The sequence below is a fragment of the Rattus norvegicus genome, chromosome 1 (assembly GCF_021556685.1).
Source record: "Rattus norvegicus strain SHRSP/BbbUtx chromosome 1, alternate assembly SHRSP_T2T, whole genome shotgun sequence".
NCBI lineage: Eukaryota > Metazoa > Chordata > Mammalia > Rodentia > Muridae > Rattus > Rattus norvegicus.
Genome location: NC_141534.1, coordinates 164,856,494 through 164,871,613, shown reverse-complemented (window position 1 = coordinate 164,871,613; position 15,120 = coordinate 164,856,494). Strand labels below are relative to the sequence as shown.

The 15,120-nt window shown below is 40.8% G+C and overlaps 1 protein-coding gene across 4 annotated transcripts in view; it reads right to left on the bottom strand.

Annotated features, from left to right (window-relative positions):
- The window catches only part of Gdpd4 (glycerophosphodiester phosphodiesterase domain containing 4), a 109,153-nt gene that overhangs the window by 47,153 nt on the left and 46,880 nt on the right, over positions 1-15,120 (bottom strand). For all 4 annotated transcript variants that reach the window (NM_001432536.1, XM_087589436.1, XM_087589433.1 and 1 more), the window contains 1 exon segment: positions 12,055-12,205. In NM_001432536.1, the coding sequence (NP_001419465.1) occupies positions 12,055-12,205 (151 nt within the window).

Below are 15,120 nucleotides of genomic sequence, written 5' to 3'. Positions count from 1 at the left end.
TGGTCACATCTATGAAAGTCCTTTTTTAAGGACTTGCTTGATTAGATGAGGGTCATCTGAAAATCAGAATAATCTCCTTCCCTGAAGCCCATAACCTCAATTTTAAGTGCAGAAACCCTTTTACCATGCCTGGTAATATATTAATAAATTCCAAGGACATGCGCATCTTTGGAAAGTCATGATTCTGCCCACATGCATCATGAAAAATGATGAAATTATCTGAGGAGAAATAACTATCTTAAATATATATATTCTTAACAACAGAGTATCAAAATTCATGATGTAAAACCTAACAGATCTGAAAAGAAAAATAAACCAACAATTGAACTCAATTGACTTCATCGTGCCTTAGTCAATATCTGATAGAATAAACCAGTAGGAAATCCATAATAACAGAGACAATTTAATCATTGTTATTTACCTGGCTCTCATAATAATGTCTATATCATTCTATCCAGTAGTTACAGAATATACATTCTCTTTGTTTAGGTTTGGTTTTTGTTTTTGTTTTTGTTTTTTAAGGATTGAAACTAGGGCCTTTCACATAGTAAGAAAATGAGATATCCTTTTTTATTAAAGTTTTTAAATTTTGAGACAGAGTCTTGTTATGCACTCCAGACAAGTCTTGAATTCTTTGTCTCTTTCCCCAGCTTCCAGAGTACTGGTGTCAGAGGCAAAATTGGCACACTCAAGTGTACCAGAATTTTAGCAGAACCATTTTATTCTGACTTGAGTCTGGAGTGATGACCCCCTAGCCTTTGTCATTGATTGTTATCTGAGATGTTATGGGGTTATCCTTTTGAAGAATTCTCAGAGCCTTTGCAAAACAGTCCCCAGACATGACTGGCAAACCAGGAAGTCTTGTGTGGCTGAGAGTTGCTAAGGTGATGGGTCTTTTGAGACAACCCCTAGATCAGATCAGCTTTGGTATTAAGAAGTAGACTTGTTCAAGGTGCCTGTCTGTGTAACAATAAAAAGAGCTTCTAGGAAGTGCTCAGTCCTTGAGAAGCTGATCCCCTTGCTGTTGGTAAGCCTAAATTCATCCTGCACTGTGTCTCTTTTCCAGAACCCAGAACACCGACACTCTAGGTTCAGTGAGAGTTTATCTCAAGAGATTAAGCACACAGTGCTTGAGAAGAACACCTTATATCCTCTTTTGTTCTTTATGTGTGCATATGTGTGTGGGTGTGTGCCCACACATGTACACACACACAACACACACACACACACACACACACACACACACACACACACACACACACTCTTCCAGAAAAATCCAGGCCCAGCAGTAATTAGTATTGAATCTATTAAACATACAGAAAAGTGAACACCAATTCTATGAAGTCTCTTAAAAGACATAGAAGGCAATCCCCTCACTGTATGAAGCACAAACACACAACAATACATAAAAAAATGTAAAAAAAAAGTTTTTGAAGCAACAGCATAGAAAAGCTTTTACTGTTGTGGTCTAAGGAGATGAGGGTGTCCGCCAAATGGAACAGCGTTGGCCACATGGTGCTGGTTTTGGAGATAAGAAAGATACAAGATTGAGGCGTTTGTGGATTCTGAGAGAGTTTTGGAGGAGCACTGGGGCAGGCAATGTGTGGCAAGGTCAGAGTTCCTATAAGAAGGTCCGGAGAGGCCACTGAATGAAGCAATTGTCAATGAGAATTCCTAGAAAGAAGCTGTGTCTGCAAAGACTCACTGATTCATGGATTAGAACTGCAGGGATAAGGAGAGATTTAAGAGTCCAGAGACCAATTACCTTATTGTGGGCTGACTGAAGCTCTCTAAATGGCTACTCTTTGCCCACCTCTGTGTCAGAACTAACATCTTACTATGAACGGATTCTTTTTGGAATCTACTTAGAAGACTAGTGACTTCCATCAACCCCTCAACTAAGAATGTCACCAGATACCACCTGAGGCCTGTAGACGCTCACCCATCTCTCTGTTTACCTTTCTCATGTTTCCACCACTGTTTTTTAAAATTGCTTTGACGTATGTTGTTTTTGTTCTGTAAATCTATGAAAAGACCTCCATATAGGAACATGGTATTTAGGTCACCCTAAGTCTGTGTTTCCAGGCCATGGTTATTCAAATTTGACTACAGGTCACTAAGGTGAAAGCTACCGAATTTTGTTTTAAGCTGGCAATTTGAAGGTGAAGTAGGAGTGGAGGATGCCCAAACCATGAGACATCCGCCAAGGGGAGCTGCACACAGAGAGCAGGAGCAGTCCGAGAGAGAAATTACGTTACAGACAGCAACTCTGTAGCGGTGGAGCCATATTAGCCCTCCGAAACTAAAGTCCCAGATATCAGGCATGAACTGCAGGGTTTAGTGTTTGTCCTGCTAGGTTTCAGTCTTGCTTTGCTCCAGTCTTCACAGTGTCCCCACTTCTCCCAGTTAAAGTGGGAGCTGTGTTCTGTACCATTATACGCTGGAGGGTTTGGGGTTCTGTTTATAATTTTCACAGGTAGCGACTGTTAAGAGATTGTTCCAAGTCTCAGAAGGAACTCTGGACTTTATAATGGAGTTAAGACTGCCAAAGACGATGAGACTTTTGAAGTTGGGCTAAATGCATTTTGTGTCATGAGATGGTCATGAGTCCCTAGGGCCAAGGGGCCAAATGTAGAGATTTGAATAAAAATATCTCCCATAGGCTTATGTGTTTGATCTCTTGGTCCCCAGTTGGTGGTGTTGCTTGGAGAGGTTACAGAACCTCTTGGAGATGCAGCTTTGCAAGAAAGTATGTCACTGAGGGCAGGCTTTAAGAGTCGTTAGCTCTGTTCACCTCTTGCTTTATTCTCTCTGCTTCCTGTGTGTGGATAAAGATGTGGTCAGCCAGCCTCTTGCTCCAGTCACCATGCAATGCCTTCCCTGCCTTTGTAGATTCTCCTCTGGAACTATGAGCTAACACAAATCCTTTCTTCCTTAAGTTGGTTTTTTTTTTGTCATGGTATTTTATCACAGCAACAGAAAAAAGTAACTGATACCCTAGTCATTCATTTGAGAGTTTTGTTGTGTTCTGTTTGATGGGCATGTAATGAAGACTGTTTAAAAATTTGAATCTTATTTATGTTTCCGCAAACCATTCTTTGTTTTTGGCCTTATTTCCCTGACCTCTCAATTCAGAAGGACTGTTTTTATTCCACCTTTACTTTACATAGCAATGCATCCACTTGCATATACTCAAGCATCTGTTTTCCCTTTCCCTGCAGCAACACTTGACAAAATGTGGAATCAGTGTCACATCTTCAGGATCGCATTTAAGAACATATTCTATTCAACCCAGTATGACGAACCCTGGGGCCCTATTAAAGACACAGATGTAATTGGTATTTGGAACAAATGCTGAGAATCTTCTCAAAGCAAACTGTCTGGGGTCTGTCATGTATTGGCACAGCATTACATATAGAAAGAACATAACCACCTCTCATGTAATCAAGGGAATTGTCTATGTTTATAAGTATTAGGTTAAAAATACTACTGGAGATGAATTTATAATTTTATAATAATAATAATGATGAGGTAATTTCTGAAATGATAGGCACTATTAGATGATAAGAGCCAGGGCACCTGGGAGTCTGCTTTGGAACAGTTTCTCCCAGCAACTGCTGCATAAACAAGACTGGGACAATGGCATATCTCTGGGCATGCTACCGTGGAAGGGGAAAATGTTCACAGGCTGTCATTCTTAGACAAAGAACTATAGCAACTAATGATTACTAGGAGAAGGAGAATTAGCCACTTCCAGGTATGCAGTCCCTTATTGATTGTTCGATGCACAGAAGTCAATCCTGAAACCATATAAACACAAATCGCAAACAAAAATGGACTAAGCAGGTTATGTTTACATACTTGTGCAAACATATAGTTAGAGTCTCCATTGAGAAGTCAGGTATAGGGGTTGGGGATTTAGCTCAGTGGTAGAGCGCTTGCCTAGTAAGCGCAAGGACCTGGGTTCGGTCCTCAGCTCCGAAAAAAAAAAATAAAGAGAAGTCAGGTATAATTCTAATAGGTCTGCCTTTATGTGTGGCTTGGTCTTCTCCCTTAATATTTCTTTTGCATTCCTTTAACTAAAACGTGTTTAGTCTTTTGGTTATTTTGTGCCAAGGGGGTTTTCTTTACTGGTCCAGTCCATTTGGTGTTTTGTGTGCTTCTTGTACTTTGATAGGTATCTCTATAGGTTAGGAAAATTTTCTTCTGTGATTTTGTTAAATATATTTTCTGTGCCTTTGACCTGTGTTTCTACTTCTTCCTCTAGTCTATTATTCTTAGATGACATTGGTACAAAATGAGACGTATTGATGAATAGAATCAAACTGAAAACCCAGACATAAATCCACATACTGATAAATATCCAATTTTAAATAAAGAGGCTAGAAATAGACACTGAGAAAAAAAGCATCTTCAACAAATTGTGCAGATCCATACTTATCATTTTGCATAAAACTCAACTCCAAATGGATCAAAGACCTCAACATAAAACCAGATACATTGAACCTAATGGAAGAAAAAGTAGGAAATATCCTTGAACTCACTGGCACAAGAAAAGACTTTCTGAACAGAACACCATTAACATAAGCACTAAAACCAACAGTTAATGAATGAGGTCTCATAAAACTGAGAAGCTTCTGCATGGTAAAGGACAATGTCATTCAGACCAAGTGGCATCCTACAGAATGGGATAAGATTTTCACCAACTACACATTGATAGAAGACTAATATCCAAAATATATAAAGATCTCAAGAAACTAGATATCAAGAAAACAAATAATACAATACATGTGGGGTGCAGATTTAAACAGAATTCTCAACAGAGGAAACTCAGATGGCTGGGAAACAAAGAAATGTTCAACACCTTTTGCCATCAAGGAAATGCAAAAGAAAACTATCTCAAGATTTAATCTTATACTTGTTAGAATGGCTAATATCAATAAAATAAATGGTAGCTCATCCTGGCAAGGGTAATAGGGACATTGCTGGCGGGAGGGCAAACTTGTATAGTCACTATGGGAATCAGTGTGGTAGTTCCCCAGCTATACCACTCTCGGTATATATCCAAAGAATGCTTCATCTTACCACAAAGACACTTGTTCAAACATGTTCTTTGCTGCTCTATTAATAATAGACAGAAACTGGAAACAACCTAGATGTCCCTTTACAGAAGAATGAATAAGCAGTATGCTTACACAATGGAGTATTGGTCAGCTGTTAAAAAATGGCATTGTGAAATTTGAAGGCATGTTGATGGAGCTAGAAAAATTATCCTGAGTGAGCTATCCCAGACCCAGAAAGACAGAAATGGTGTGTATTTGCTAATGTGTGTATATTCTCTGTGAACCAGGCTACAGTCCACAGAAGCACAGAGGATCAGTATAGATAGAGTAAGGAGTACAGGGAACAGATAGATCTCATTAGGAAAGGGGAATAGAATAGATAGATATGAATACATGGGATGGGGCTGGAATGGGAGGGTCAAGTGAGGAGGGGGAGAGTTATTTATGGGAGGGAATATGAGGGAGACAGCTGAAATAAAGGGGCATTTGAGGAATAATGTGAAAATACACTACAGTAGAAATATACCTAAGATATATACATATATGAAGGAGTTCTATATGAAATTGGCAAATGATGAGAGAGACAAGAGTTCCACCTGGTCACCAAACAAAGCTTCCAGTACCAGGATTTGGTTAATTGAGTTGTTGACCAAGGAGACCCCACAGGAACCCCCAAACAACTCAGGCTGTTGCTAAGACTACAGGCTGCTCTCCACAAACTGACAGCAAGGCCCCGTTGCTGCAGACAACACCTACACTACTCACTGAGCGTGGAGAAGCCGAGCTCATACCTGCATAGAGCCGTCATCCCTACGTTCTAGTGTCTTTGGCACCGGAAGGCACTCTCCACACTATTGGGTTTTTGTTTTTTTCAATTCTCAATTGGATTTGTTTTGTTTGGTAATTTCTCTTCTTTCTCATTGATCTTGTTACTTTCACTAATTTTAAATTACAATTTTATATAAACTGTTATCCTGTTCTATATTACTTCACCCTCTTCTTATCATTATTATTAGTGGTGGTATTGTCTTCAACGCCCACTATGCTATTGAGGTGGCTTTCTTTCTCCTTTCTGCATGGAAAGTGAGAAATGATTCTTGGACCCTCAAGCATTTTCAGGAACTATTGTGCCACTAACTACCCTTCCAGTGTGCAGGGAGCCAGGGAGTTGGCCTGGCTTAGGTGCTTGAGAGGCACGAGCCATAGCTTTTTCAGACTCACAGCCAGACATTTTACAGAGAGTAAGAGACCTTGGAACACTCAGCCCTAAGTGGGATGCCCATCATATCCCTCCTCTCAGAGCTCAGGGAACCCCATACATGAAAGGACAGAAAGAGTGTAAGGGACAGAGTGGATGGAGGACTCCAGAAAAACAAGGGCCTCTAAATCACCACGAGCAAAGCTCACGTGAACTCACAGAGACGGAGGCAGCGTGCACAGGAACTGCATGGGTCTGCAGCAGGGCCTCTGTGTAGATCATGGCTTCCAGTTTAGCGGATTCCTCAGTGTGTGAATGATTCTTGTGCCTTCTCTTGGGCTCTTTCCTTCTGTTGATTTGTCTTTTCTAATTTTGATGTGATAAATTTTGTTTCATCTTATTATGTTCTATTTTGTTGTAGTCTCTAGATGAGTGGATGGATAAATATGTGAAAATCTAGCCACCAGGGTAAAGGACAACAACTGAACTGTCGTTTAGACTTGCCGGGTTAGGGAGAGTCTGCTCTCTCCAGCACACATCTTTTTGAATCATGTTCTATTTTGTTTTCTGGGTTTTGTTATTCTGCTGGGTTTTAGGTTTGTTTTTTGAAAGAACTTGGAGTTGGGTGGATAGGGAAGGGAAGAGGATCTGGAAGAACTTGAGGAGGGGAAGAATATGATCAAAATATATTTAAACACTTTAAAATAGTGAAATATAATAAAAATTGGAATCAGAAAATACATTTTAAAAATAAATTTAAAAAATCTAAAGTAAGATATATAGATTAGGTACCTCATCCCTAGAACTGAATTTTATGGCTGGTTAAGACAGTCTGACTCTAGGCTTGCTGATGATGCAGAAAAAAACCTACCTGTGTTACTTGTTACTTGATCCCCCTTATTCACTTACACAAACTAAGAGTTAAATAACATGGAATCGGCTTTTAAATAATCAGTAAAAGTTACGATCACAATAGGAGACTATGTCATTCAGGGCATAGAATAAAGGAAAAAGTTGGTGACTTGACAGTTTTTATTATTATTTTTGTATTATGTGTGTTCTGTGCGTGTGCGTGTGCGTGTGCGTGTGCGTGTGCGTGTGCGTGTGCGTGTGTGTGTTCTTTGCCATTCTCCCATTCTCTCAGTGAACCTAGAGATTGTTCCTTTGGCAGGTCTGGCTGACTCCCTGGTCTGTCTGGCCTAGGCACTCGCACTCACGTTTGCAGGGCAAGCACCTTGCTGACTGAGCTGTCTCCCTAGTCCTCATTTTTTAAAACATGACTTTTTCTTTAGATGAAGTCTTGTTGTGTTGGTTGGGTTAGCCTCAAGTTCACAATCCTTCTACTCCAGAGTCCTGAGTGCTAGGGTTATGTATACACACCACAGCCAGTTACTCCTTTCTTCTTCTGAGTATGGTCTGGACTGTATAAAGTTACGTGTTAGTTTATAGAAGACAAGAAAGTTAACTGTCCGATAAAGACAGAATGATGCTTTTTTAATAGAAGAGGCAGTAACTTGAGGGTCTCAGGCTTGTCACTTAGCACACTGACTAAGTGTGTGTCTAACTCAGCAGCCCGATCTCAACCTCCTCTCACTGGCTACACACAGATTAGCCACAGCTCTCCTGAGGAAGCTCTGCCAATCCTGCCTGTTCTTTCACTAATTGCTAAATGCAGCCTGTTCACTATCCACACACATGGAATGGGTTTTTATTACTGTAAGAATTTATACTTTAAAAAGAAATACAAGAAAGAGCCACAGATAGGTTGGTTAGGAAAGAAAAACAAGAATTCACTAAGTTTCTAGGAACAAATCTAGAATTCCCATGCCCGTTCTATTTCATTATCAGTTGGGCCATTGTAGTCCGGATCTAGACCCATGTGTTAAAGGCTGGTTCATCACAGTGACATTCGGTAGATGTAGACACTGTGGGAAGTACCCTTGGAGAAGGATGTGGAATCTAGGTCTCTTCTTTCTCTTTTTCACGTCTCAAGCACAGGGAGGCTTGCTCTGCCCTGTGTTCCCTACCACGATGTGACTGAAGCAGCAGAGCCACAGATCATGGCCTCAAGCTCTGAAGCCGAGAGCTGGGAGAATCTTCTCTTACTGTAAGCTGGTGATCTCAGGATCTTTGTACAGTGACAGGAATCCGGCTAACACACAACAACAGGTCCACAAGTCTCATAAGTACAGGAGTATTAATAAATAATGATCAACTGATAACCATCACCAATCAACGATCATTACTATCAGACAATAGATCACCAGAATGACCTTCACAGCTGTAGTGGTTTGGGTGAAAATGGCCCCGAGGGGCACTGTTCGTGTGGCCTTCTGGGAGTGGATATAGACTTACTGGAGGAGGTGTGTCACTCGGGGTGAGCCTTGAGGTTTCAGAAGCTCAAGCCAGGCCCAATATGTATGTATGTATATATGTATGTATGTATGTGTGTGTGTATGTATGCATGTATGTATGTGTGTATGTATGCAAGTATGTATGTATGTATTTATGTATGTATGCGTGTATGTATGCATGCACGCATGTATTTATGTATGTATGTATGTATGCATGTATGTATGCATACATACATGCATGCATGTATGTATGTATGCATGTATATATGTATCTCTCCCTCCCCCTTTTCCTCCCCCTGCCTATGGATCCAGATATAGAGCTCTCAGCCCCTTCTCCAGCACCATGCCTGCCTTGATGATAATGGACTGAACCTCTGAGGCTGTAAGCCAGACACATGTAAATGTCGTCCTTTATAAGAGTTGCCTTGGTCATTGTGTCTCTTCACAGAAATAGAAACCCAAAAACAACAAGAAAATGATTTACTGAAGAATACTACCTTTTAAATATTTTAAATCACAGATAACATCGCCTCAGCTACCTTCCGATGACATATCAGAAAAAAGCAAAGGAAGCCCCACAGTAAGGCCTAAAGTTTCTCCCCCCACCCCGAATAAACCAAACTTGAATTTCAGAATTCACAATAGCACAGTCATAGTAAGTCTAAATGCTACATGCATACCACCTAACATGCTAAAATAAAGCTATTGTTTCTAAATTTAAAAATGCCCACCAAAATCTGTCATAACAACACACCCAATCACCACTTATAACTAAGCCCAGAGTCTGAAAACAGAAACTGGCTGGGCTTCTGTTGTTCTTTTATGGCTCTGAGGCTCAAACCCAGATCGTGAACATCCCAGGCAAGGGCTCTAACACTGAACTAGAGTCCCAGGCCTAGGAAAGGGACTGAAGGAACATTTTGAAAACCCAAACCAAGGACAATATTTAACAGAAATATTAAATATAACAGGCCACAACCCCCCAGATGGAATCAAGCCATGGAAAATAATTATGATTGCCTTTTGGTAATAAGCACTATAAGGTTCCAATAAGAACGACCCAGAAAAATTACCCATCAGATTAAAATATCACTCACTCAAATTATAGACCCTACAGGTTGATCAAACACCTCAGTCTGACGAAACTTTGGCTCATCTTTAGTACTATATTTAATCCTACAAACCCTAATAAGATCTTTTAGGTGCAATGCTGTTTACAGCTAAGACATGATAGCCTTTCATTGTTAAAACACTAGCTGACTCAGCAAGATGGCTCCACAGGGAAAGACATCTACAACACAAGGCCCCCACTTTCAAGCCTCATGATCTGAGTCTGATCTCTAAGACCAATGTGTTAGAACTCCTGAAAGTTGTCCTCTGATCTCTGTCCCACCCATATGCGCGCGCGCGCACACACACACACACACACACACACACACACACACACACACACACACGTGAGATTTGACATGGTCTCACTCTGTCGCCCTGGCTTACAGAGGACCACTAGCCAGCCTCCTCCTCTCAAGATTTAGAGTTAATGCTGTACTCCACCATAACTTGGCCATCTCATTATTCTCATATAAGAAAATAGCATTACAGGTTACATGCTCTTAGAGGGACAAACATTCTGAGGAAACATGGTCGTATAAACATTAATAGCAGAGTGTGAACCTAGAGTCTGTAAAGATAAGTCCATCTGTACACAATTCTTCACTGCTTTTTGCATGAAACCCGATCAGCCAGCCCTTAGAATGAGCGCGTGCTGTTTATCCTAGTAAGACAATTATTTTCAAAATCAGAGCCTCTGATGACTATATGTGGTTGAGTGGAATGTAGGCTTCTTTAGTTTTCCCCAGACATAGGACAAGCTGGAAAATAAGTTATTTTCCTTAAGTTAAGACAGGAGTCTTGACCTTTCATCAAATCTGTACCTCTTTGATATCGTCAAAGGGGAATTATAAGCACTCTAACTTGTCACTTCAGCATTGCCAAATCTCCCCTCTGCATGCCTTACTGACTCTCCCGACTACCCCTCCGTCAGCCCATGGACTCTTCTCCTGACTATTCCTCCTCAGCCTTATTTTGCTATCCTTTCCTCCTTCCTCCTTCCATCCTCCTTATACATACACCTTTTGAAATATATATTATGAAATCTCAGTGGCGGGTTAGCTTCCTGTCCCGTGGTGTATGTTCTCAAATGAAAGACATGCACACTTACATTTTAATATGTCTTAAGTATCTTAGGCTGGGCCATTGCTTAACTTCCATATGGTTAATCTCGTGTTTCTATTTATTATAAGTTTTGTGTTCTATCTTGGTAGTTTTGGACCCAGACAGCCTGCCCAGCTGGGTGGTGCTCTGGGCCATGCTCTCCCGGTTCCCTCCCATGGCGGTCATGCCTCTTTGTCCTGCATTCCTTTCAGGCATGGTATCTCTCCTCCTCTCCAGACTCTCCCTGCATGGTGGACCTTCTGCTCTTTCCCTCCTCCCAGCCCCATGCCCATGAATCCTAAGATCCTGCCCATCTGTCTTCTCCAGCTATTGGCTGGTGGCATCTTATTTACCAAGCAGAACCAACTGGAGGCAGGTTCCCAGAAGCTACATGCAGATGTTTCTGTGTAAAGCTTTTGGGGGGACATAATTAGCATTGAAATATTAATAGCTACACACACTGACTTTAGTGTAACGTATCTTTAAAATACATCACCACCATCGTCCGTGGTTCCCCTTGGTAACAATCTCCCTATAACATAAATAATACATTTTAAAATAAATAATACCTCTTAGAATATTATGTATTCTCCAACTTTCCCAAGAAGAAGGTGACTCAAAGTTATATCATGCATAATGTATGTCTTATATCTTACTATTCCCTTAATTAGCCTGTCTTCTTCCAGAACCTCTCTCCTCATTATTTAGGCTAAGTTGTTCTTACATGCTTCTGAAATAATAAGAGACTTACCACAGTGTATGCTAATTGTCCATTTCTAATACTGTTCCCTTTGGGCTGTCAGCATATTTCTTATACTGCTCCATATTTGTCATTATATGCCATGTGCCTTGTACCCAGGAGGTACTTAACACATCCTTGAATAGCAAAAATTCAGAAATAAATGTTTCCTAGTCTGCTTTGTGAAGACCATAAAATATGCAAAGCAGCTAGGAAAGCATCATGTGCATTGCAAACATACTATCAAAGGCCATGAAATGCTTGGACAAAGCAAACAATAAGGGTTGAGTTTACAAGTTTATCGTTAGTCTTTCTAGTAAATGCTGACCCACGGAACCCAAAAACTGTGACAGCCCGGCTGCTAAACTGGGGGAGACCCTGTATGCTCTAATCTGTCCTCACCTTTTGCCTTTATCTCAAGGTGTAGGGACCTGAGCAGAGGAGGGTGTCATACAAGTTCACAGAACCAGAGGATATGGGTCCTACCTTTAAGAACCATTGGCCGGCATTCAGAGATGATAGGAACGTCCAATTGAAGTTGGAAGAGTGGTTACTAGCAGCTGATGGTAGGACCTCTATGATATTGGTTGTCCTAGTCAGGTCATAGTCATGCATGAGGAAAGGCACATGATCAACGCTGCAGACAGGAGGGGAAAGAGGGGGAGAAGAAGCACAGAGGATGAACCTAGCTACCATGGCATAAGCTCTTCATGGCATAAGCTACTATGGCTCTCCAAAGCCCTTCAGGGTGGCAAACACCACAAGGCCTTTTTATATGTTATCCAATCTCAGCAAAGGACTAAGTGCCAGCTATAGATAGATAGATAGATAGATAGATAGATAGATAGATAGATAGATAGATAGAAAGTTGTCACCATTTTCCTGACTGGGAATCAATCTTTCATATATATGTATTTATATTGGTGGTGCTGAAAGAGTAGCTTTCTAATCAGAAGATTCCTGACACCAGGAAAACATAAGATACAGTAATGACCTAATATGGTGAATTGGAGTGTGTATGAGGCAAGGTCCCCAGGACCATATTAAACATGTTTCTACACGGGTTTCCTAGTTTTTTCTGAGTCTTCTTTCAGGGTAACACCTGCTCCATATTGCACGTTATCATAAAACAGATTCCCGATTCTTCCACTTTCTAGGTGCTCTGTAGAATCCCTGACTTTATGACAGTTTCTCTTTCTTTCTCATTAAAATAATCACCTACAATACCTACAATAGTCATGAGGTATTGAGGGTGTTCAACTTGTCATAGCTATAAAACAGGAAAAACTAAAGGGAGTAACTACTGGTCAAAGGACAGCTAGGACTGCAGTATTCTACTTCTGAGAAAAGGGAAGCAAATTAATCCAGACCATTACACAAGCTTCCTTCCTGTGAATAGTAGAGAAGTACAAGAAGGGAGAGCCCAGAGGGATCCAGACATCTCGATTTAATGGGAAGGAAATCAGAGTAGGAAAAGAAAGTTTCACTGTATTGAGTCCCATGGAGGACGGAGCCTTGCAAAGTCAAAGCAGAGCAGTTCCTGAGCAATGCACACAGAGATCCTGAGTCTATGACTGTGTGTCAGTTTACACACAGGAAACTATGGAGCTTGGCAGGAACGACTTTTGGGCTGGTGCCACATCTCGGAGGTAAAGGCATCACTGCCCAGCCTGACAACCTGATTTCAGTCCCCACCACCCACATGGTGGAAGGAGAAAACTGATTCCTATTGCTTGTCCTCTGACCTCTACATGTGTGTCCATGCACATACACACATAAACATACAAGTAAATAAATATAATAAAAGCTTTTTAAACAAACAGCTTTCAAGAAAAGAAAAATTATCGAAATCTCCCAAATTGCAGAACTCACATGAGGTGTGAGTCAGTTGGTTCCATCCAGCAAGAGAGCAGAGACCTCAATGATTGTGTGGGCATTTAGAGATTCCAGAAAGCCATACCTTAGAGGTGACGATAACTTAGAACTAGAATAATGAACATCCACTTAAGCACCTCCATAAGAGGGCTTACGAAGGCTTCCAGAAGATCACACTAGTTAAGAGTACTTCTACTCCATCTACCTGCTAGAAAAAGCCCAACACTCTTTAAAGGAAAACAACAAAACTAGCCCCCATCCATGTAGAATTACAATGTCCAGCATGTAATAAACACTTAAGAGATGTAAAGACGCAAGAATATGTAAATATGTAAATATATACCAGTGAGATTCTTTGACAGAGGCAAACTCAAAAATGATAGTGAATAGGATTAGACAAGGATGTTAAATAATATAGAATAACATTATAAATTCTGTAAATAACATACAAAGTAAGCAAATATAAAATATGAATGTAGAGTCAACTTTGGTGGATAAAACACACAGGAGGTCGAGGTAGCAAATGTCTAGTTCAAACCTTGCCTGCAGGTGTGTGTGTGTGTGTGTGTGTGTGTGTGTGTGTGTGTATGGTATAAAAAAGGAATTGAAATTATGCTAATGAAAATTTTAATAAATTAAATGAAAATTCTGCTGGATAAATTTTACAAATACAGCTGGGGAGTGGCCCATTTGGTAAGGGACTCGCTGTGCAAGCATGAGAACCTAAGATTCCTAGCGCCCACATAAAACCTGGGCACAGCACACACGTGTAACTCCAGCACCAGGAAGTGGAGACAAGTAGATCTTGAGGGCTCCCTGGCCACCCATTCTAATCTAGATAACAAGATCCAGGTTCAGCAAGAGATTCGGTGTGAGGCAGGGGTGACAAGGCCAACTTCTGCTCTCCATAAGTGCCACACGGATGAACACTTCTACTACTTCCACATACAAACGTGCAACAGATCATTCAAAGAGCAGTGAATTTGGAAATGGAGCAATACAGTGAAACAGAACGCAGAAGCTCTGGGCCCAAAGCCAGGAGAGTGGCTTATCTTTCAGCTCCAGGGTCTGGGACTCAGAGCTAACTCTGTTTCCTGGCTCTTGGTTTTGTTGTTGTTGTTTTGTTTTTCTTTTTAAAATTAATTTATGTTCTGTTTTTTTGTAAGAGTGCCCTGTCTGCATATATACCTGAATGTCAGAAGAAGACATCAGATTCCTTTATAGATGTCTGTGAGCACACCATGTGATTACTGGGAATTGAACTCAGGGCCTCTAGAAGAGCAGCCAGTGCTCTTAACCACTGAGCCATCTGTCCATTCTCTTGTTTTATTTTGCAAGACAGGGTCTTTCTGTGTAGCTCTGGCGGCCCTGTAGACCTTTAAATGTTTTCACTATAAAGAAACTTTACAGTAAATATGCCTAACCTGATTGAAATATCATGGTGAACATAAATACATAACACAATATGTCTATGTCTATGCAATTAATGATAGAACATGGAGAGTAAAGTCTGAATGAGAATGCCTCTCAGCCCAGTTGTGGAGAAAACTGTAACTAAATACATTTTCCCTTGATGTAAGCAAGAACTTGGGCACAGAAGCAGGCCTATGGGTACACCAGATTTCCTGGGAGACAGTGGAACCTTCAGGAAGGGGGGCCTAGAGAAGAGAAACTGGG